The 22,462-nt window shown below is 35.2% G+C and overlaps 1 protein-coding gene and 1 pseudogene across 2 annotated transcripts in view; one reads left to right on the forward strand and one right to left on the reverse strand.

Annotated features, from left to right (window-relative positions):
* The window catches only part of ANKIB1 (ankyrin repeat and IBR domain containing 1), a 146,635-nt gene that overhangs the window by 8,030 nt on the left and 116,143 nt on the right, over positions 1-22,462 (reverse strand). For both annotated transcript variants that reach the window (XM_032875348.1, XM_032875339.1), the window contains exons 10-17: positions 21,095-21,183; positions 13,772-13,902; positions 7,417-7,551; positions 6,351-6,437; positions 6,194-6,260; positions 3,469-3,614; positions 2,279-2,457; positions 1,389-1,440 (exon numbers count right to left, since the gene is read on the reverse strand). In XM_032875348.1, coding sequence (XP_032731239.1) covers positions 1,389-1,440; positions 2,279-2,457; positions 3,469-3,614; positions 6,194-6,260; positions 6,351-6,437; positions 7,417-7,551; positions 13,772-13,902; positions 21,095-21,183 — 886 coding nt within the window. The remainder of the gene's footprint in view (positions 1-1,388; positions 1,441-2,278; positions 2,458-3,468; positions 3,615-6,193; positions 6,261-6,350; positions 6,438-7,416; positions 7,552-13,771; positions 13,903-21,094; positions 21,184-22,462) is intronic.
* Positions 5,249-5,375, forward strand: LOC116878991 (annotated as a pseudogene).

The raw sequence follows: 22,462 nt of genomic DNA on the forward strand, positions 1-22,462 counted from the left end.
GTTTATTCACGCTTTTAGGTAGAATTTTCCATATTATCCTCAAAGCTGTAATTTTAACAGGATAATAAGCATAGGATCAAGTAAAGAAAAGGTGCATAATTTTTTTTACAATAGAAATTTCATTAATATATTGAATTCTCTTTGCAATTTAAGTGAATTTAAAATTTTTGAAAGCACAAATGGTTTTCTCGAAGTCAGTATTTTCTTAAATATATCTACCAATACAAAAAAGGCCACAAGGTGATTGCAAGTATCCTCAGCAGCTGAAAAGAGAAAGTATCTGATTTAAATAAGCCACAGTCATTTCTGGATCATAATTAATTTCATTCTCTTTCAGTTGAGATAACAAATGGACTGTAAATGACAAAGGTTTCACTGTTTGTCCTGCTCCCTTCCAAGAACTAAGTTAAAAGGTTATTATAACATAAACATTAGATATATACTACTGTTTTAGAAGGAGAGACAGAAATAGAACTGCTAAAACCATTTACAATCTGACTCACCAGTGACAGTGGCAATTTAAATCTCAAAACAGCAATGTGATTAAGATTTTCACTCTATCTTATTTTTATTTGTGGTAACTGCTATTTGCAGTGTTAGTACTTCAAACAGTTAATACTGTTTGTATCTTAAAATCTATCAACAACAACTAAAAAATCCCAAGAAGAGGGTGAAAATCTTAAAGAGAAAGAGAACTAAGCGAAGCATTTCTTTCTGCATCAACATTATTAATGTCAAGTTTCCACCTTAGAAACTGATTATAAATCAATTCAATCACGCTGTTGTAGTAACTTTAAAAAAACAGACTGTGCAGGTTCTTTATAGATCCAGACTGAAATAATATTACAACAAATATATAATACATTTCTTTTTTTTTTTCCCCAAGATTTTTATTTATTTGACAGATCACGAGTAGGCAGAGAAGCAGTCAGAGAGAAAAGGAAACAGGTTCCCTACCGAGCAGAGAGGGGGGGGCTTGATCCCAGGACCCTGAGATCATGACCCAAGCCAAAGGCAAAGGCTTAAGCCTCTGAGCCACCCAGGTGCCCCATATAATACATTTCTGATAAATAAAATTTGTATCTCATTAACCAATTTGAAGTGATGTTTCAAAATATATGTTATAAGTTGGCCTTAATTCTGACTGCTCAGTAATTAAAAATAATAAGGGGGAAGCATTTAATAATGTGATGATAATCCAATACCACAAATAACTAAATGTAGATTCTGCTGAGGCATTTTTATTTAATACAAAAGACAAAAACCACTACTGACAATCTCAGTAGGATTTAGAATAGATAAGGGTGGAAATGCAAGCAGGATTTCATGAAGGAAAAATATAATTAAAAAAACAAAACAAAACCACTGTCCCCCCACAAAGCAATTACCTCAGGTGATGCAAATCCTAAATATTCCCAATCCCATGTTCCACCAGCAAAGCTACAAAGAAATCAGACATACCATTTGATTTATTATCATCACTACAAAGTACAATCAGACCCTTATCCACTGAACATTACTTTTAAGTCCTCTGCTTGGAACGTGCTTAACCAAAGTAGATCAACTACTGAATATAATTAAAATGATATTTTAATTCTTTCAAGTTCTAAATTGCTTTATGTTTGTGTAAAATGGTAGAAAAATAAAAATCATCATGCTATAACAGAATATTTTATGGTTCCTTCTATTTTTAAGTGTTTATGTAATAAAAATAGGGTCAAAGGAATTTCTAATGCCTATAATTATTATGAATAAGAAAACAGGCTTCAATTTATAATAGCAGTAGTAGTGTAAACATCTGAAATAAATAACCAAAACTAACTGTTCTTTAATGGATGAATATGAATCACTTAAATGACTTTGTTAATATCAGATTTCTAATTTTTTCATAATCTCCTATGTAAAAATGTAAGTAAGACCATAACAAGTTAGCAAGGCTTCCAAATTTGACATTATAAGATGCTTATGACTATCAGATCACTATATATATTACATATTTGAACTGATGCATTAGAGTACTTTGAATTATGAGTTCACCTGAAGTATGAAATTAACCTAGCCTAATGTATTCCAAGAAACTACAGAAAGACAAACAAAATATAAGACACAAATAGTACTGCAGGGAAATCCCCCAAAAGAAGTTAACATGCTTTTATTAGCTCTTTGTACTTTAGGTATAAGTAATTTCCAGGAATATGAACCCTAGTTAGATAAAAATTAACCTGGTGGAATTTGTGGCCAGAGCTAGGATGATTTCCATAGCATGCATCCTTTTTACCTGCGCCTCGGAGCTTCTGGTGAGTCTGCAGGAGCAACTCCCCGAGCCACAGATGCCAGGAATTCTTGTCTCTTCTGCTGTACAAGGCACGCTGCCTTGATGATTTTGTGGCGGGGTGTGCGAAGGTAAGGCCTATTGACTTTTTGGGCAAGGTCTTCGGTGACCATTTCTAGGTCTGTCTATGGTAAGAAGAGAGAGAGGAAAAAAGAAGGATTTTAGGTTGAGTAGGTTAGTCAATAGCAAATCCATTGTCTATCTGGTTTCTCACATAAATCTTACTCTTTTAAAATCAGAAAGTAATCCAAATTATAAAATAACTTACTGCTTAGTATATATGTCTATTTTGCACATTTCAGGAAAATAAATTCGAAAGGCATTTATAACAACATAGTTGGTAAAGATTACAAATAAACAGTGAGTATGCCAGATGTCTACAGGGAATTTATCATTTGTCTACGTGAAAATAAAAAAGAGTAAATTTCAAGGCACTGTACATGCAAATACATGATTGTGTAGTGCAGACCATATGGAAATGCTAAAGGAATTTGAGCCAAGGCAAAATCTCCGTGATCTGGGGTTAGATCTGAAATGCTTCACGGAGAAAATTAATACTGAGCACTTTTTGGAAGAAATGTAGGATATAACTCACTAGAGGACAGTTCAAAGGGGTGACATGAAAATTGTGGTAAGGGAAGAAAGTCTGGTGGATTAAAAAAAAAAAAGAATGTATAATGAAGTTGTTTAGCTATAGTGATGTCAGTTGGCTTAGGTGTTTTTGTTTTTTAAATACTGTAACTTTTTCAGTTGTACTTTTAAAATAAACTGGTAAATAGCAACTTTCCCATCTAGTATGCAATGTGATTTGTTTCATCTTTGAAGACAAAATTTCTAATTACATAATAAGAATTAGGCTAGATTTCAACATCAGCCAGTTTAAAACAAACAAATGTGTTAGAAAATGTCTGCATAGCTCAGAACTCACTCAGATCTGTAGTGGCAAATTTAAATACAAAAACATTTCAGTTTATTACTGGTAATTTTTCCTTCATTTAAAAACCATCCTAAAAACAAAAACAAAACTGTTTTCTAGTCACACAAATTAGATAAAACTTAGTTAAGTCATTGAAAAAGGAAAAAATCCATTTTCTATAATAATTGCGTTTAAATTTAATTTCAAAAAGATATCTTACTTGCATGAGTTCAAAAATTTCTTTCTTTGTGCTTTTAGGTTCTAAGAAAAATCCATATGGATAAGAACACTTGAGAATGCGTCGAGTTTTTAAGAGCACATGAACTGCATCTTCAATGAAAGTGGTATCTGGACAGCCTCCTTCAGCTATAAAGCAAATCAGGCACAGTAAAAAAAAAAAAAACTGTTTTGCAAATATGCTATTATAAATTAATTAAATGACAGAGATTTCTTAAAACAACAACAAAGGATCTCTGTGAAGAAGCTGTTTGAAGTAACTGTATGATAGTAATTATCTGAACCAGACTAAACACCTACACGAAACACTCATGTGTGGCTTGTCTGCATTTATAAATGAAGCACACACTGCAGTTGCCCAGGAGCAGTGATGGCAATCATGAAGGAATGCATCCACTGATTCTGGATTCTGTTCACCCTGTTGGTTAAACAAATCTAGCTTTAGGCCAACTCTTTTTTACTATGTTTTTCAGGTTATCTCTAGTGAAACTTTGTCGATTAAAAATTAAAACAAACAGGGGCTCCTAGCTGGCTCAGTAGGAAGAGCATGTGACTCTTGATCTTGGGGTTATGAGTTTGAGCCCCATGTTCAGTAGAGAGATAACTAAAAAAAAAAAAACCCAAAAAACAAAAAACAAAACACTTAAAAAAAAAAAAAGAATTAAAACAAATGCCCTGTTGAGTTTGCCAAAAAAACAAAACAAAAAACTCCCTCCTAATTGTAATTATGCTTCTGTAAAAACACCGTAAGAAAAAAGATACAACATTCTGGGGGAACAACTGGATAACTAATGCTAGTAAATATATCAAGAAGAGAAAGAAAGGGAAGAAGACTGAGGAAGAGGGAGAAGAAACTGCCTTAATATCTGAGGTGGTTCCTTCTCTAAGTATCATTATAACATTCTAACTTTCTCCTTAACTGCAAATAAACGGAAACTAAGGAGTAGAATGTAGATTCATAAATACTTTTTTTTAAAAAAATATTTTATTTATTTATTTATTTGTCAGAGAGAGAGAGAGAAAGAATGCACAAGCAGGCAGAGGCAGAGAGAGAAGCAGGCTCCCTGCTGAGCAAAGAGCCCGATGCAGGACTCCACCCCAGGATGCGGGGATCATGACTTGAGCCGAAGGCAGCAGCTTAACCGACTGAGCTACCCAGGCGTCTCAGTACTTTTTTTTTTTTAATTTTATTTTTTATAAACATATATTTTTATCCCCTGGGGAACAGGTCTGTGAATCGCCAGGTTTACACACTTCACAGCACTCACCATAGCACATACCCTCCCCAGTGTCCATAACCCCATCCCCCCTCTCCCAACCCAATACTTTTGAAAGTAAGATTATTCTGCAGGCTTGTGGAAAGAAATTACATGTGTATGTACACACACTGATGTACAGACGATCCCAAAATATCCACCCTAGCAGAGGGATCTGAACTAAGAGGATATAAAAAAAGAAAAACAAAACAAAACACCACCCACCCCTCACTATGACATGTGTGAGAAGTATGTGAAGTTTTGTTTCTTCCTTTCCAATCCTTATAACTTTTCTTTTTCATATTTTATTATGCAGTCTCGAACCTCCAGATGTTTGAAAAGCAGCAGTAATTCACACCTACAGATATTTATCGAATGTTTACTATGTGTCAAGCATAGTAAGCTGTTCTAAGCATTAGGGATAACCTAGTGATGTAAGAGACAAAAATCCCTGCTGAAGAACTATACAACCTGTGAGGTTTTTTTCCTTTCCATTTTTACTATGGGACTGCTTCTCGGCCTTTCGGCTATGATCAACTGTACTATCTGTTCTTATCATTTTTACTGTGGACAGTACTTCAAGAGTTTGATAATGGCAGTAAAGTGACATCATTCCTAAAGTCTAAAAACTAATATTAACAAGGAGACAAAGCTGCTATCAACACTTTCATCTACTCCAATTTATTTAATTTATGCTTACTATCTTAATTGGGAATTATCCTCATGAAAAGGGTCTTACTTTTACAAACTGGAGCAAATACAATTGCATTTTTACACTGAAAACCTTTTACATATAAACTATGATTATTTTTAAAATTTGACTTTTAAAAACAAACATGGTAGAACCTATACTCTGTGTGGTCATTAGGAGATACTATATTTTAATGATGCAACCAATACTCAATTATTTTTTCTGAATTTCTATTTTAGGATCCGTACCAGCCCTATCTCACGTCTTAGCTTTCAGATTCTAATGTTTGTTATTTACTAGTGAGAGGATTTCTCCCAAAACTATATTTGACCTCCATTCCGTTAAACAGTCTGTTAAATTTTCTCAAGAATCTTTGGGAATTTAGTCACACTACAACTGGGTGACATGTGAATCTTGCTCTTTTGACTGGATCAAGGATGCCTTTTAGGGCTCACCCACTGTTTCTGACACTGCAGACCATCAGCACTGGCACAGAGTAAAAAACCATGATGTGTGTTTATCTGCTAACGGTATAGGCTGCATTGAGAGGAGCATATGAGATAAGCTGGGTAGAAAATCTAATTACAGAGGCCTCAAATGCTAAGCTGCACTCTGGGCTTCAGAGAACTCCAAGCAATACCAGAATGAACAATGCAGACAATAATGTATTCCCCGAAGGGCCTTAACCTCCTACCAATTAAGTGACTTAAGCATGGAAGGCTATTTTATATTAATTATCACACATACCACTTATAACTTACTTTCTTTGAGAGCTCTACTCAATTGTTCCATCTTTTCTTTGGCTGTTTTAAGAAGGCGTTGTTCTAACTAAAGGAATAGAAATAAATAGTTTATAAAATTTTCTTTCTTTATTCACAACAGTATCATTCAGAGCATTTGAAATGATTTGGGACATACCTGATAGCTATGCTCATGGTTTTTAAATCTTGTATAATAGTGCATAAATCTGTCAAGTTCCTGAAATCGTTTGTGTTTTTTCTCAGCCTAGGAAACAAAAGTCCATAAATGACTTTTATAAATAAAGTACTAGCTATTAAATTGGGGACTTTTTGTCACTTAAAATTTTTATTAGTCATAGGTAGTTGTGCATACAGATTTCATTATTTTGAGGAAAAAAAAAAAAACACAGTATTTTTAAGGCTACCAGAACAAAGTCCTGCATTTGTATTCTCTATGATAAATCACTAAATCTATGATCCCAGACCATAGAGCAAATATGCCTCTCAAGTCCTACATTTATCAGATCTTCGATGTTTTATTATATTGCTTATTGTTACGGACTGAACTGTATCTGCCCAAAATTTATGTTGAAGCCCTAACCCCCATATGAATGACTGGATTTGAAGATAGGGTCTATGAAGTGATAAAGCTTACATAAAGTCATTGGGGTGTGGCCCTAACCCAGTCGAATTATTGCTCTTTTAAGAAAAGGAAGAGACACCAGTGCTCTCTCTCTCTCCCTATCATGTGAGCATAGCAAAAGACAGCCAGCCCTCTGCAAGCCAGGAAGAGAGTCATCACCAGAAGCTGAATTGGCAGGAATCTTGATCTTGGACTTCTTAGGCTCCAGAACTGTGAGAAATACATTTCTGTTGTTTAAGCCACTCAGTCTATGGTGTTTTGTTATGGCAGCCAAGCAGACCAAGAGACTTATATATTGTAACATAATACTGTGTTTTTGATATTAATGTTAAAATTTTTAAGTCATTATAGAGATAAGGATATATAAGACTTTATCCTTAATAAAATTAAAAAAGCAAAGTTAAAAAAAGAAAGCTCTCAAGTTGATAGCCCTATTTTATTTAAATTAAAGTGTATTCAGTGGGGGGGTGGGAGGAAAAAAAATAAAGTGTATTCAATTTAATGCCTCATTATGACAAAGATAGGACAAGAAGACATGCAAAATACTCCCAAAGTAATTAAGTGGCTTAGCCAGAGGCCTTGATTTAACAGTTCTTTTTACCTCCACAGTCATTTCCTTGGATTGTTCCTCCACATGCTGAATGACTTCATAGCGAGTACATCTGTAATAACCTCCTGTGGAAGAACTATGCTTTTTCCATTCTTCTAGGCAAATCCAGCAAAAGTCATACTTGCACTTCAAAAGAAAACATATATGCAAACCGCCCTGTGTTAACATGCAAATTATTTTCTGATTTCTAGTCAACTACTTTGTAGTGATCCAGCAATTCTGCCTGTGTGACCAGGAACAAATCTTAAAGACATGCTGTCTTTTTCATGTTTCCTCTAGAGACCTTACCTGCACTATAGAAAGATGTGGGGATAGTTTAAAATGACCGCTTGTAAGGATAAATTAAAATGTAAATCATAATATTATGAAGGAATATCAAGGAATCTTTAAGAATATCAATAGGCTATTCTTTCCCAATAATAAAGACAAATACTGACAATGTTTCATTTTCAAGTGCATGGCAATCTTACTTTGGTATGTAAAGCTTCACCAGTCTTCATGAGAAGTTTTTCTAATGACTTTAATGGAACAAGTTTGAAACGTTTCTAAGTAGAAAGACTGATATAAAATCTGTTTCTTATTTTTAAGAAAATTTTGCTTTACTATCATAATTGGCCAATAATGCCAAAAATATGATCTTTATAGTAGGAAAATAGATTTTTTTTAATGTTTATGGATCTTGGGTCAGAGGGATCTTCCCATTTCAAGTCTGTCTTCTGGTACTTTTATGTGTGTTTTTTTTTTTTTTTAAGATTTTATTTATTTGTTTGAGAGAGAGAGAGAGAGAGAGAGAGAGCAAGAGAATGAGAGGGGAGAAGGTCAGAGGGAGAAGCAGACTCCCCATGGAGCTGGGAGCCCAACGCGGGACTCGATCCGGGGACTGTGGGATCATGACCCAAGCCAAACGCTGTTGATTAACCAAGTGAGCCACCCAGGCACCCCATGTTTGTTTGTTTTTTAAACATTTAAATATTTGAGCTGTTCAGAATTTATCTGGGTATACAGTACACAGTATGAATTAAACTTTATTTTTTTCCACACAGCTGCCAGTGGTCTCAATCATATTTATTGAACAGTCCGTGTTTCTCCACTGCTGGAGATCCTCCTTTACCATATACTAAATTCCCACATATTTCTGTCTATTTTCTGGGCTTTTTATTATAGTTTCATTAATCTCTAGATTCATATGCCAGCACCATGCTATTTTAATTACTGAGCCTTAACGACAGGCTTACTATTTGACAAGGATAGTTCTTCCTCGCTGTTCTTTTTCAGAGTTTTCCTAGCTATTTTTGCTTTGTTTTTCCATGTGAACTTTTGAATTAGCTTATCTAGATGCAGAAACAAAAACTGCTGGTATTTTCTTTGGAAACTTTCTATCTAACAACTTTGTTACCTTTCCATTTGTTTGTCATCTTTTGTGTTCTACAGATAGGGGTCTTAAAATTTTCTTCATATACATTTTGTATATTTCTTAAGTTTCTTTCTAGATAAATGAGATCTTTCCTTTCAGTACTTATTTTGTCCGGATATTTTTGGTATAAATGAAGGCTACTGCCTTCTGCACATTAATTTTGTACTCTGCTAATTAACTGAATTTTGTTGTTAGTTTTTAAACTGATTCTTGTGGGTTTTCTAGGTATATAAACATGCTATCTACAAAAAAAATAATTTTATTACTTCATTTCTAATTTTTAAATCTTTAATTTCTTCCTATTATCTAAATATGGTGACTGGTATCTCCAGTCCCATGTTAACAATATTTGTGATTGAGAGTATCCTTATCTTGTTCTTGATTTTAGTGAGAGTACCTCTAGATTTCTCACTAAATATCATAGTAACTTTTGCACTGAACTAGATTCATTTTTATCATACTAAGGAAGAGTCCATCTATTCTTTCTTCTTTGAGTTTTTAATAAAGAATGGTTGTTGGTTTTTTGTCAAATGCCTTTTTAGCAACTGTAGAACATCCATATGATTCTTCTTTGGATCTACTAATAAGATGAGGTACCACAATAGCTTTTTAAATATTGAATTATTCTTGTATTCCTGAAATAAACACATGGTCAATTACTTTTTATTAAAAATTTTTTAAAATTGATAATCATTCTTTAAATGTATTCTTGTTGGATTATATGTGCTAAGATCTGTGGATTCCCCACCACCCAATATCTTATTTAGGATTTATGCATTACTATTCATAAGTAAGACTGATCTATAATTTTCACTTCATTTTTATAATCTTATTAAGTGCTAATATCAAGATTCTACTCCCTTTTAATAATTTGAAAGCTAGCTTGCTTTCTCTCTCTCTCTCTCTTTTTCTTAAAAACTCCCAGAAACAGTTTAAGTCATATTAGAATTACCTATTCTTTAAAGATTTGATAAAACTCTATTGTGAAACTGTTAGGGCCTATTACTTTAAAGTGGGGGGGGGGGGCGGAGATTGCTGAAAAACTATCTTCTATGGAAATAAGTTTACTTGGATATTTCTTCTAGGGTCAGTTTTAATAAATTTTATGTTCTTAGAAAATCTGTCCATTTCAAATCCAAGTTCAAATTTATCTGTAAGAATTTAGCAAAATTATCTATTATCATTTGTTTGCTTTATTTATTGATTAGTCCCCTTAATTCTTATATTGTGCATCTGAACTACCTCATCTCCACTTTTTCTTATATAAGTTTCGTGGTTTATCTTACTTTTTTCTTCAAAAAAAACCACTGTTTTGGATTTATTAGTTATATCATTTTTCAGTTTTCAACTCAACTGATTTCTGCTTTAAAAAAAGATCCTCCCGGGCATCTGGGTGAGTCAGTCAGTTGAGTGTCTGCCTTTAGCTCAGATCATAAGCCCAGGGTCCTGGGATCGAGCCCCACATCGGACTCCCTGCTCAGCAGGGAGCTGCTTCTCCCCTTCCCTCCGCCTGTGGCTCACCCTGCTTGTGCTCTCTCTCCCTCTTTGTCAAATAAATAAAATCTTTAATAAAAAAAAAATCCTTCCTCGTGGTGTTCTTCAAGTTTATTCTGTTTTTCTAATTTTTTGAGTCATATCCTTAACTCATTCCTTATTTTGCATTGTTTTCATGAGGCCATGCACATTTCTGAGCATTGTTTTAGATACTGGTGCTCAGGTTCTGATAAAGTAGTATTTCCATTATCCTAGTTTTCTAGAAGTTCTTCAATTCCCACTTTTATTTCCTTTAACTCAAGAGTTGTTTGAGAGATCTGAAATTTCCAAATGAAAAGGGCTTTTATAACTTTATTATTAATTTCTATGTTATTCCATTATTATCAGAGAATGTTGCTATTACCATTTCTATTTTCTGCAGTATTACTGAGATTTTCTTTGATAATCAATAGTCAAATTTTTTGCTGATGCTCCACGGATACTTACAAACATGGTGTAAACCATATTTTTAGGATACTAAGTCTGAATATATAGCAATCAGAAGTATCTTAATAACTATATTAAGTCTTCTATATCTTTATTAATTTTTTTCTCTACCTGAGAGGTCATGGACAGAGAATTAAATTAAAGTCTGTGTCCTCATTAGCCCTACACTAACAGGTACTTACACAATACATTCTAGATATCATGGTTCTAAGAGTATGCAAGTTCTTATGCTTGGTATAAGTAAACTTTGTGCCTGATCTGATACAAGTACCCTTTAGTACAGCTCCACTGATGTCTCAAAATTAGTGGCAGAACTTTCTATAAAAGAGCCAAATTTTATATTCCTTGGTAAGAAAAAGAATACAAAACTTTAGTTAACTGTTAGTTTTTAGTTGCAGCATATCGTTTGACAGAGTCAGATGAAGAAAATTACCGTAAGTGATTTAAAATGAGTAAGAATGCAAAATTTAAATAGTTTCCTGAAAAGTATCTAAAGGGAAATGAATAAAGAGTGTTTTTTAAAATAAAACTATTTTTATAAGGCCAAATTTGTCATTCTTCTAAAATGTTTAACAATTTGATTCCAGAAAGTAAAAACTATTGAATCATAACATTTTGGCAGTAATAAAAGTATCTTATGATCTAGTCATTGTGTTAGAGCATGGATTCAATTACATATGCTCTGCTGTTCGACCTTTGCATTAAAAAAAAATTCTAAATCTATGAAAATTTTTCGTAGCAAGGTTATTACTTTCTTGTCATATTTGTCTTTCTTCTATGTCCTAAAAATTACTTGCTAGTTTCTTTTGTGCAATGCAAATACTTCAGATGGTATATTAGATAAGACTATATTTCCATAGTGTGAAAGTAAATGTTTCTTTCTTTTTTTTTTTTTTTTTTTTTTTAAAGATTTTATTTATTGATTGATAGAGCAAGACAGCGAACACAAGCAGGGGGAGTTGGAAGAGGAAGAAGCAGGCATCCCGCTGAGCAGGGAGCCCGATGTGGAACTCGATCCCAGGACCCCAGGATCATGACCTGAGCCGCAGGCAGATGCTTAACAACTGAGCCCCCCAGGTGCCCCATAAATGTTTCTTTTAAATGCAAAAGAAGCTCAAGCAAAATCTGTTTAATATAAATTATCTCATATCATAAGCCTGATAAATTCATAAAAATATTCATTCACTCAATACATATTTATCAACTACTTAATACTGATAGGTGCTTTGAAGTTAATAAAGGTAAATGGATAACTAGATCTTGCTCTCTTATTAGTAGCCCAAAGACTGATTTTTATTGTCAACCTGTATTTCTTTACACATCTATACAGTCTATATCAGATTTTCCAAGAAAAAATTAATAATGGATGTTCGAGATAAGATCACAAATACAATATTTTTGGCCTGATCAGCTGAACTAGTAAGCACCTTTGAGCATTTTGCTCAGAACACTATACTACATTTTTCTTCTTACCTCTTAGGAAATCATTACTGTCTCAGTAATCTAAATCATTTATGTTAATTTTATAGTAATAATAGGCTTATAAAGATCTGGTAACTGCTATTTTTTAAATGTAATAATGATAATGGTCATTAGCTTTAACATTAGAAATCAAATAATACTTAGAAAATATTGACATATGTTATTGGAATCTTCTTAACTATTTGTGTTTCTTTCCCATTGTAAATTAAAAGTTACATTATGGGGTGCCTGGGTGGCTCAGTTGGTTAAGCATCTGCCTTCAGCTCAAGTTATGATCCCCGGGTTCTGGGATCGAGCCCCACATTGGGCTTCCTGCTCAGCAGGGAGCCTGCTTCTCCCTCTGCTGCTCCCCCTGCTTCTGCTCTCTCAAGCTCTCTGTCAAATAAGTAAATAAAATCTTAAAAAAAAAATTACATTGTTCTTTCAACTTTAAGTAATTATTTTTTATATACATGAAACTTCCACTGAAAAAGAAAAAAAACTGGAATATCATTATAATTTTAAAACAAAAATGTTCATAAATGTAGGCTTGGATTAATGCAATATTTACTAACCTAATTCCAGAGTATTTGTTTTAAATATGCAACTAAACCAGGAGGGTAGCCTTCCAAAAGTAATTATTTGCATTAATTATGTTTTGATCAAGAAGATCTTTGTTGGCATTTTCAATACAGTAATGAATGAATTACTTATTTAACTGTGATTTCATTAGGAGCCCTAAGTCTGTCCACTGTTTTGGGTACTTTTATTACATAGCCACCTATTCACAAACACCAACATTTAGATGTGGACTTAGGGGAACTGCCTGGGGCCTGATGTGGGCTTTGAATCTAAGCTGTGTGCTCGAAAGCCAGCTTTGAAAGAGATCTCATATAAAATAGCACTTTATCATTTAATATTATTATTTTTTAAGTTCTTTTTTTTTAAAGCTTTTTTAAAAAAAATTATTTATTTGACAGACAGAGATCACAGAGAGAGAGGAGGAAGCAGGCTCCCTGCTGAGCAGAGAGCCCGATGTGGGGCTCGATTCCAGGACCCTGGGATCATGACCTGACCCAAAGGCAGAGGCTTAACCCACTGAGCCACCCAGGTGCCCCTTAATATTATTATTTATACATAGACAAAACTCTCTCAGAATGCTTACTGAGCAGGGGTGGGGAGGGGTTTGTTGATCAGCAGGTTAAGATTTCAGGATCCTCACTAGGGGAGATCAGCAGGGAAGTGATTCAGGCATTTCTCACCTTCAGGCCAAATACTACTGAATCCTTAATCTATTTTTAACGTTCCTTATGAGTGTAAAATGTAGCAGTATAAAGCCATACTTACATTATTCAACAAAGAATATAGAATGTAATCTCCTAGAATCCATCTGAAACCCAGCAACAGTTTTATGCTTGTTTTCTTCTTTGGATTAACAGTCAAATTCAGATTCTAACTGCAAAGCATGCAAAATCCTCTTTAACTTCTTACCTTAGCACACTGCATGTGATTGCATCCCTCATTCTTCTGTATGGGAGACTTACAGTTAGCACAAGGCTTAGAGTTAGTCAACAGCCAGAGACAGTTGGCAGCATCTTCATAAGCTTCACTAACTCCTACAACTTCGGGATATTAAGCACAAACACAAAACACATGATTTACTGTATAACTTCAGAGGGAACCCTGCCCCCTCAAAGTTTTTTTTGTAGACTCTCAATCTTAACCATACATTTATTTTCCTCTTAGGCTATATTGCCAAGTTTTTAAAATGCTTCATTTTGAATAGCATGATGATAGAAGAAGGGGCTGTATTCCGAAAGTTTTGTTTATGAAATCTGATTTAAAGGAGATTTTTCTCTAAAGTTTTATCCAAATAAACTGGGGAAGGAAAGAACTAAACTTAACAAAAAGCAATATATTATTGTCTGTTTAAAAGAACTATTGCATCAAAGAGAATGATAGAAAAAAATGGTAATTTTAGACAAGAATTTCTTAAATGGGTCAGTTGCAAACATAATGACCAGATACTCTTCACCATAGTAAAAAACACAAAAATTATATTGAAATATCAGTATCTTTCTTTTTTTACCCATGATTATTTCAGATAAACTAAAAACAAATCCAAAGTAACATGTCTAAAACTAAAACTTATCATTTCTTCTATTACTGCCCCTTTCTCTATTCCCTGTCCTGGTAATTGATATGATCATCTACTCAGAATCAATCCAGGAAGAGCATGATCTTGGATACCCTCCTTTCTTCTTCAGCTGCTGCCTTCCAGAGTTTCTACTTCTTTCTTATCTGTCTCCTCCCCATTTCTACCACTTCTTACTGTTTTATCTAGGGATCTCCTCACCTCCTGCCTAGACAATTAAAAAACCAACCTATCTCCTCAGCTCCTTCTGCCTCCAACTTCCAATATACTGCCTACATAGTGATCTTTGAGAAATACTTATCTCCTTGAAATCTTTTAGATGCTCTCCAATGACTGTAAAACAGAATCAAATTGTTTTAGCAAAAAATACCAAGCCCTTCATAATTAGACCACTGTGTACCCGGCAAGATTCTCCCTCCTTCTATTCCCATGCCAATCTTATATTCTTCATCTTAAACTCAATTTATTCTATTTTGATTTGAGATCTGCAGTCTTAAGGAATATCATGGATTTAAAATATTCTAAATCTTGTATTTTATATTCTATAACCGACACCCCAACTAGCACCCCAAGTGGAAAGAGTTGGGGACTAGAGAGAGTTCCAGAGGCACAAATAAAAAACTTTCTCCCTCCTTGTCAGCAATCAAATTTGTTTTGTTTTCTAGCTCTAAGTGAACAGAGAAGCTCTACCTTTTCTTTTCTGAAAGAGATGTTCAAATATTACTTTGAAATCATTGAAAATGGCCTATCCAATCGAGGCCTTGATTACATGCAGATACTCTCAAAAGGGTAGGGCAAGGAGTTAGCGCTACTGTTAAAAGCAGGTAAGAAATCAGACTCCTTCAGTTTTGAAGTTTAAAAGCAAATGTGACCCAACCCTGGAGAGGGAAGGGAGACAAACGACTGGGTTGACTGACCCCTGGGAAGTGGCTCAGTATATGAAGTGCAAAAGCTGAGCACTAGAAGCATCCCTCTGATGGGGCCTACCACTGTGGGAATGGGGCTATCTTGCCACAAAGAATCCCAAGGTGCCTGCCCACTCAAGTCTGTTCAACAATAGAACGGGAGCCACCGGTGGACTGGGAAGCACGGGTTTTCAATTCCACATAGCAAAGAGAAACAACAGCAGCAAAGAAGTGATCAGACCCACCTCAGTTCTAAACCCACTTGATAGAAGATGGTCTTGACAAGGGTGTTGCTACAGAGAATTTTCAGTTAATTTGGTGGAGAACAGGAGTTTCAGGAGGAACTTACTATGCTTATGGCTAATCAGGTCAAGCTGTGGAGGTAATGCCATTTAGGGAGGGTACTGCTTTAAAACCTAATCATTAAGTACAATGTTTAATTTTTTTTTCTAAAGTACTGGCCTGTCTCCTTCCTTTAGCATCAACATTATTTTTAGCTCAGAGGCTCTAACATATTCTTATGACCTTTATTGTCCATTGTTATAATAAATAAAGCACAAAGCCATTAAAACAAAGCAGCTTGTGTGACTTGCAACATAACAGTTTTTTCTCCCACCCTCAGAGAGAATGCTAGTTCCTAACTGCATTCTAGAGGACTATATAAAGTAAATCGTGTTCAGGAAATAACTATTGCTATTATTATTATTTTTTACCATTATTAAGACAAAAACTTGTACTGGAAAAAATGCCTTTCTTTCTACTTCTCTGAACACGGTCATTTCACACGTCTGCCTTTTATATACACTTTGCTTCATACCTGCATTACCTTATCTCCCCCTTCAGTCTACCTGGTGAGTTTTCTTCATGCTTACTGAGTTCCAGCCTCTTTCCTTGACTTCAGTTACATGTCTATTGTATCCTGATCTTTCTTCAGTAATCTAGTGTGCTTATATCTCTTTGTAAGAAATATTAAGTTCATTTAATCAAGTATTACTGCATAACAATCTAAGATCTACTAAGAGTCAATATGTATGTAAAAAAGTTGATTTTATTTATTATTGATTGATTGATTTAGAGTGAGTAAAGCGACAGAAGTTTATTAAACAAGGATACAGAAAATGCTCTTAGGAGTGAGAAGCGTCCTGACAGCGTTGCCCAAAACAAAGTTGATTTTATTTATTTATTTTTTTTTAAAGATTTTATTTATTGATTTGACAGAGAGAGATCACAAGTAGACAGAGAGGCAGGCAGAGAGAGAGAGGGAAGCAGGCTCCCCGCTAAGCAGAGAGCCGGATGTGGGACTCGATCCCAGGACCCTGAGATCATGACCTGAGCCGAAGGCAGCAGCTTAACCCACTGAGCCACCCAGGCGCCCACAAAGTTGATTTTAAAAGACTGACTTCTTAAGAAGACTATTTGAATTCCACTCAATAACCATTTATCACGTACTATGGAAAAACTGGTCTCAAAATTTTTATAAATTACCACTGTTTCACAGAAAATATAATCACTCCCTCTTTTTGTCTGACTAGGCATAAAAGAGGCAGTTTCAGTGCTGAAAAATAGTATTTGAATCTTTACATGGAACTCTTTGAACAAATCTTAGTATATTTTACAACAATATTTTACAATTTTTTCTCATTAATTAGATTTTGTCACTCATTTTGAGTCTCATAATTCAAAGACTTTGGAAAACTAGGCATAAAGTAGAAAATGATCTCATGAATTGACAAGTTCAGTTGAAAATGCTTATGCCAAAAATATGTATGTAACCATGACCCAAATTAATATGTAAATAATATAGCATTAAATCATACTTTTCTTTCTTAGAATATTATTTTTATGTATTTAATGATGCTGTTCTGCTTAAGACTTGCAGTTGGCCTAGTATTACTTGCTTTCAGCCTCATCCTAAATTTCATAAACTTAAGGGGCCATTAGTAGTAGTCAGCCGATCATCACACTTCTGTGTGGAAGACAATGAGAAAACTCATAGGTTTTTCTCAGCAACTGGGAACTTTCTCTGTAGTCTTGGCTTTGGTCTTTCTTTGGTAGACAACTTTTGAGTTGTTCTCAGTCTCTTATCTTCTATTCAATTTTCTCAAGTTCCTCTGTCTTTCTGAATTAAAACCCCATTTGGGACTCTTTGAGGAAATCTTGTTTTTCATTTGAGATCTCCCTGTCTCTGGCCACCAGAAGTAACTGTGTATACACCATATATACCATTTTCTAGTTCTTCTATTTCTCTTCTGTCCTCATTATCAGGATCATGGCCATATGTAAGGATATTTTGTCACAGTTTTAGTGATCATCTGTACTTACTAGCCAGTTCATCCTCTTTCTCTTGCCCTAGTAAAAACTTATTCATGGGTATGAAACAAATGATCAATTTTACAATGGTAAGATAAGTAAAAACACCCATTTCAAAATGTTTGCTTCAGGGCGCCTGGGTGGCTCAGTGAGTTAAGCCTCTGCCTTTGGCTCAGGTCATGGTTCCAGGGTCCCTGAATCAAGCCCCGCATTTGGCTCTCTGCTCAGCAGGGAGCCTGCTTCCTCTCTCTCTCTGCCTGCCTCTCTGCCTACTTGTGATCTCTCTTTCTCTGTCAAATAAATAAATAAAAATCTTAAAAAAAAGTTTGCCTCATATTTTAAATTGGACACTTATGGCCATTTTCTGCTCAAGAATTAATAAACCATATATTGTACTAGTTATTTCTGGTGGTGAGTTAACACTCTAGGCAGTTGGTCAGTACACGAGATTTATAACTTAATATATTAACTGCATCATCTTAACTCTCCTGTGTATACCTCTCTTCTCCTGTCTTGTTCAAACCCTCATTATCCTCTCACCTGGACATTCTGAAGTTTTTTAAGAAACAACATTCTTACTTGTCTCTCAACAGTCTCTACTCATCACCCACACTTTCACCTGAATAAGTAAGCACCTTCAATTCTTACTCTCCTACTCAGAACTGCTTTTCAGTGTCTCAGGATGAAGTCAGACCTCCCAGCAGCCCAGAGAAACCTGCCCTGTCCTGACACCTGATTGGGACATCTGCCTATGCGGTCTCATCTCACAGTGCACTTCCCTTTGTGCTGGTTGTACTGCAGGATCTGCAACCCTGAACATGCCATGCTATTTCACAGGTCTCCTTCACCTGAAGCCTAAACGCCCTTCCTGTTACAGTCTATGTGAAGAACATCAATCAGCTCTCAAGATGGGGCTTGTGCACCAATTCTTTCACAATGATTTTCCTTACCCTCTCATGAGAAGGCAGATGAGAGAAAGATGAGAGAAAACTCTTCTTCTCTTTGATCTCTCCCCTCCCTCAACAATATACTATAGGCATGCTGTTCTTTCACAGCATTAGTAATACTTCTTTTTCTTAGTTTTGTATATCATTGTCTTCATCTCTAAAATGTAAACTTCAAGAATGTAGACAGCACCTTATTTCCATATTCTAATATAAAGTAGCACTCAATAAATGTTACATAAATAACACAGAGACCACTTAAATGCAACAAGTTATTCCTAAGTTTTCTCAGCATCTCTTCTGAGCTTCAGGCAAGCATTCTTAAAATCCCACTGCACAACTCCACATATATGTCCTACAAGTACATCAAAGTTCACAATGTCCACAACAAATAACTGATTTTTCCCCAAAAGTTACTCTCATATCTGCATTTCCTACATTGGCCAATCATTCATCCTTTGACTCAAAACTAAAAATTCACCCCCATATTTTGATCTTTCTGTCCTTCAGTCTCACCCACCCAGTCATCGGTTATCTTCATAAAAATCCTCAGACAAGGCCACTTTCCTACTTAAAAAAATGCACCAGATAGCTTATTCTGTTAATAAGATTAACTGCAAACAATTTGGCAAAAATCCTCAAAATCTGGCAACACCTGCCTTTTCAGCCTCATCTCTTGCAATTTCTCCCATGGACCTTAATGTTGAGCTTCATATAAAGGTATAAAGAAATGTATGTAGGTGAGCGATAGCCAACCATATCTAATAGAAATATAGATGTTTCTTGGTGCCAGAAGCAAAAAAAGAAAGCAAAATCTAATGGTCTTGTCATGTTTAAAGGTGTTGCAGGGTAATAGTATTAATCTGTTTATGGAACTCGCACATATACACAGACCCATACATATGAGAACAGGGAAAATGTGTGGGTGTCAGGGGAGCAATGGCAAGCTATATCTGGCATTCAAGAGACAATGCACCTGGGGAACAAGAACAATCCATACCGGTATTTTTAATTTGGGAAGTTCCTAGCACACAGCTGGCACTCAAAAAAATATTTGTTGGTTGAATAAGGAATGTACAGGGCAAGAATATTTAATCAGGTCTTCCTACAAAATATCCTAAGATTATCCATTTTCTTTTGCTTCTGGATAAGGGACATAAGCCTTCTCATCATGTGAAAGGGATCCCCTTCATTATCAATTAATAAACTGATATTTTGGTTTACATAGTATTCTATTCTTCATGGATTTGAATAACCCTGAGTCAGTGTACAAAATGAATCTCGTGAATATAAAATGCTAATGACCAGTTCTTGGGCAATGGTATATTGCCTGATATAGTACAAGCCTGTAGGGTCTCAGAGCTGTCAGCCAGGCTCTCCCAGCATCACTTGAGCTGCTGACAGGAATACCTACCACACCCCTACCTCTGCAGGTATGCTAAAACCCAATTCCTATCTCACTGCCTTCAGGAAGATTCTATGACATCCCCCTGACCAACCGGATTTAGTCCTCCTGTTTTCCAATCTGACTTAGTTTTCTTGTTTTTGTACTGTTACCTCTACCCAACTATATTAGTTATTGTATGATATGGTAATGATCTGATGGCTTCCCTTCTGTTTATGTACTTTCTGAAGGCTGGCATCATCATCATGTGCTTTGTTCACATTAAGTGCAGAATCACTGAGTGGAGTCTTAATCCTGATTTGTTATACCGCAAACTAACTCCTTTATACAAAAGGGAAAGAATGAAAATAATTTTTATATTAACTTGGAAGAAAACAGCTGTCACAGAACACTCCAGGGGGTGAAAAATAATTCCAAAGCAGATATATTTACTTGTTAAATGCAGGAATTGCTATTAGAAAGGCTAATTAAAACCCATTGTTTCCAGGCACATGCCCTGTCCCTGATGTCACTCAATCCAATCTAAGTATTAATTACTTCATCTACAAAATGGGATTACTAACACCAATTTCATAGCATTTCTGTAGAATATATATAGTAAAAAGAGTTAGACATGCTATTTAAAGTAGTAAATCTACAGAGCCACACAATGCCAATGCCAAGAAATTAACTTATCATCCACTGGAAGTTTCTAGGGAAGTAAGACGCTTCCTCTCATTACCGTTTATACATTTCTTCCCTTGAGGTACAAAAAGGCTAGTTGGTCCACCCCAGGATAAAGGACAGTGGTTGTGGGAGAAGGGCTTCAATGTGACCTGTGTTTACCCTATTTATCTTAACTTAAAACAGTCAGTTAGAAACATGGAACCTGTCTGTGATTCCCCAGTGCAAAAACCTTGTGATGTCCAAAAGAGTGTTAGTTAGAGGTGTAACGTTAAACTGGAGAGCTATAGCATTAATGAACTTGAAAACTTACTTAATGAAGACTTTAAGTAATAGGGCCACATTATCTTTTGAATGCTGTTAGAACATATATATAGTATAATATAATATAGTATAATATAATATAGTATAGCTATCTAAGAGTCCCCTTACGTTCTTCTGGTTTCATTTCAGTTATTTTTTGTAGCCAATTTTTCCATGTTTGGCAGTCACAAGGCTCATGTGCTTCACCAAGGCACTCCCTAAGGAGGAAAACAGAAGAGGCAATTAAAAAAAATTCTTTATCAACATCAAGGTGAAAAAAACAGATGGAAAGTACTCTTCCAATTTTAAGGTTAAGAAAACTGACGCACAGTGACCAGGGAGAGAAGCATTTCAATAGAGGAACTGAAAATGTGATTCCAGAGCTTGATACCACCAGGTCCAATTTGTTTTTTTAATCAATACATTCATTTACACATTGTTAAAACATTCAAAATAGATTACCCAATATCTGTAATTTACTTTTGCATGCCAGAAGAGCCATAAGATATTTTTTTTGTCAGTTAGTGTCTGTCTTCACTATAAATTCTTGTACTCAATGTCTGTTCTCTGGGCAAGCAGCCTTGCCGCCACTCAGGAACTTGTTAAATGTGCCAAAGAGCAGGCCCATCAAGACTGACTAATTAGAATCTACATGTTATCAAACTTACCCCATGACGCTTCTGCATTTTAAAGTTTGAAAAATACTACTTTACATCACATTCTTTAAAAGAATTTTTTAAAATTTATATTCTATTTAGTTAACATATGGCGTATTATTTGTTTCAGGGGTAGAATTTAGTGATTCCTCAGTTGCTTACAACACCCAGTGCTCATTACTTCAAGTTCCTTCTTTAATGCCCATCTTCCAGTTACGCCATCTCACCGCCACTCCGCTCCAGCAACACTGTTCCCTACAGTTAAGAGTCTCTTATAGTTTGCCTCTTTCTGTTTTTATCTTATTTTATTCTTCCTTCCCTTCCCCTACGTTCATCTTTTTGTTTCTTAAATTATGAGTGAAATCATACAGTATTTGTCTTTCTCTGATTTATTTTCCTTACCATAATACCCTCTACTTTCCACATTGTTGCAAATGGCAAGATTTCATTCTTTTTGATGGCTAAGTAATACTCCATGGTAGAAATGTATTACCTTTCTTTAATCCATTCATCTGTCAATGGACATCTGGGCTCTTCCCAGTTTGACTATTGTGGACACTGTTGTTATAAACAATGGGGTGTAGGTGCCTCTTCAGATCACTATGTTTGTATCCTTTGTGTAAATACCTAACAGTGCAATTGCTGGGTCTTTGGGTAGATCTATTTTCAACATTTTTTTTTTTTAAGATTTTATTTATTTGACACAGAGAGAAATCATAAGTAGACAGAGAGGCAGGCAGAGGGAGAGGGGGAAGCAGGCTCCCTGCTGAGCAGAGAGCCCGATGCAGCACTCGATCCCAGGACCCTGAGATCATGACCTGAGCCGAAGGCAGAGGCTTAA

The sequence above is a fragment of the Lontra canadensis genome, unplaced genomic scaffold (assembly GCF_010015895.1).
Source record: "Lontra canadensis isolate GAN:19392208 unplaced genomic scaffold, GSC_riverotter_1.0 scaffold2, whole genome shotgun sequence".
Classification (NCBI taxonomy): Eukaryota; Metazoa; Chordata; class Mammalia; order Carnivora; family Mustelidae; genus Lontra; species Lontra canadensis.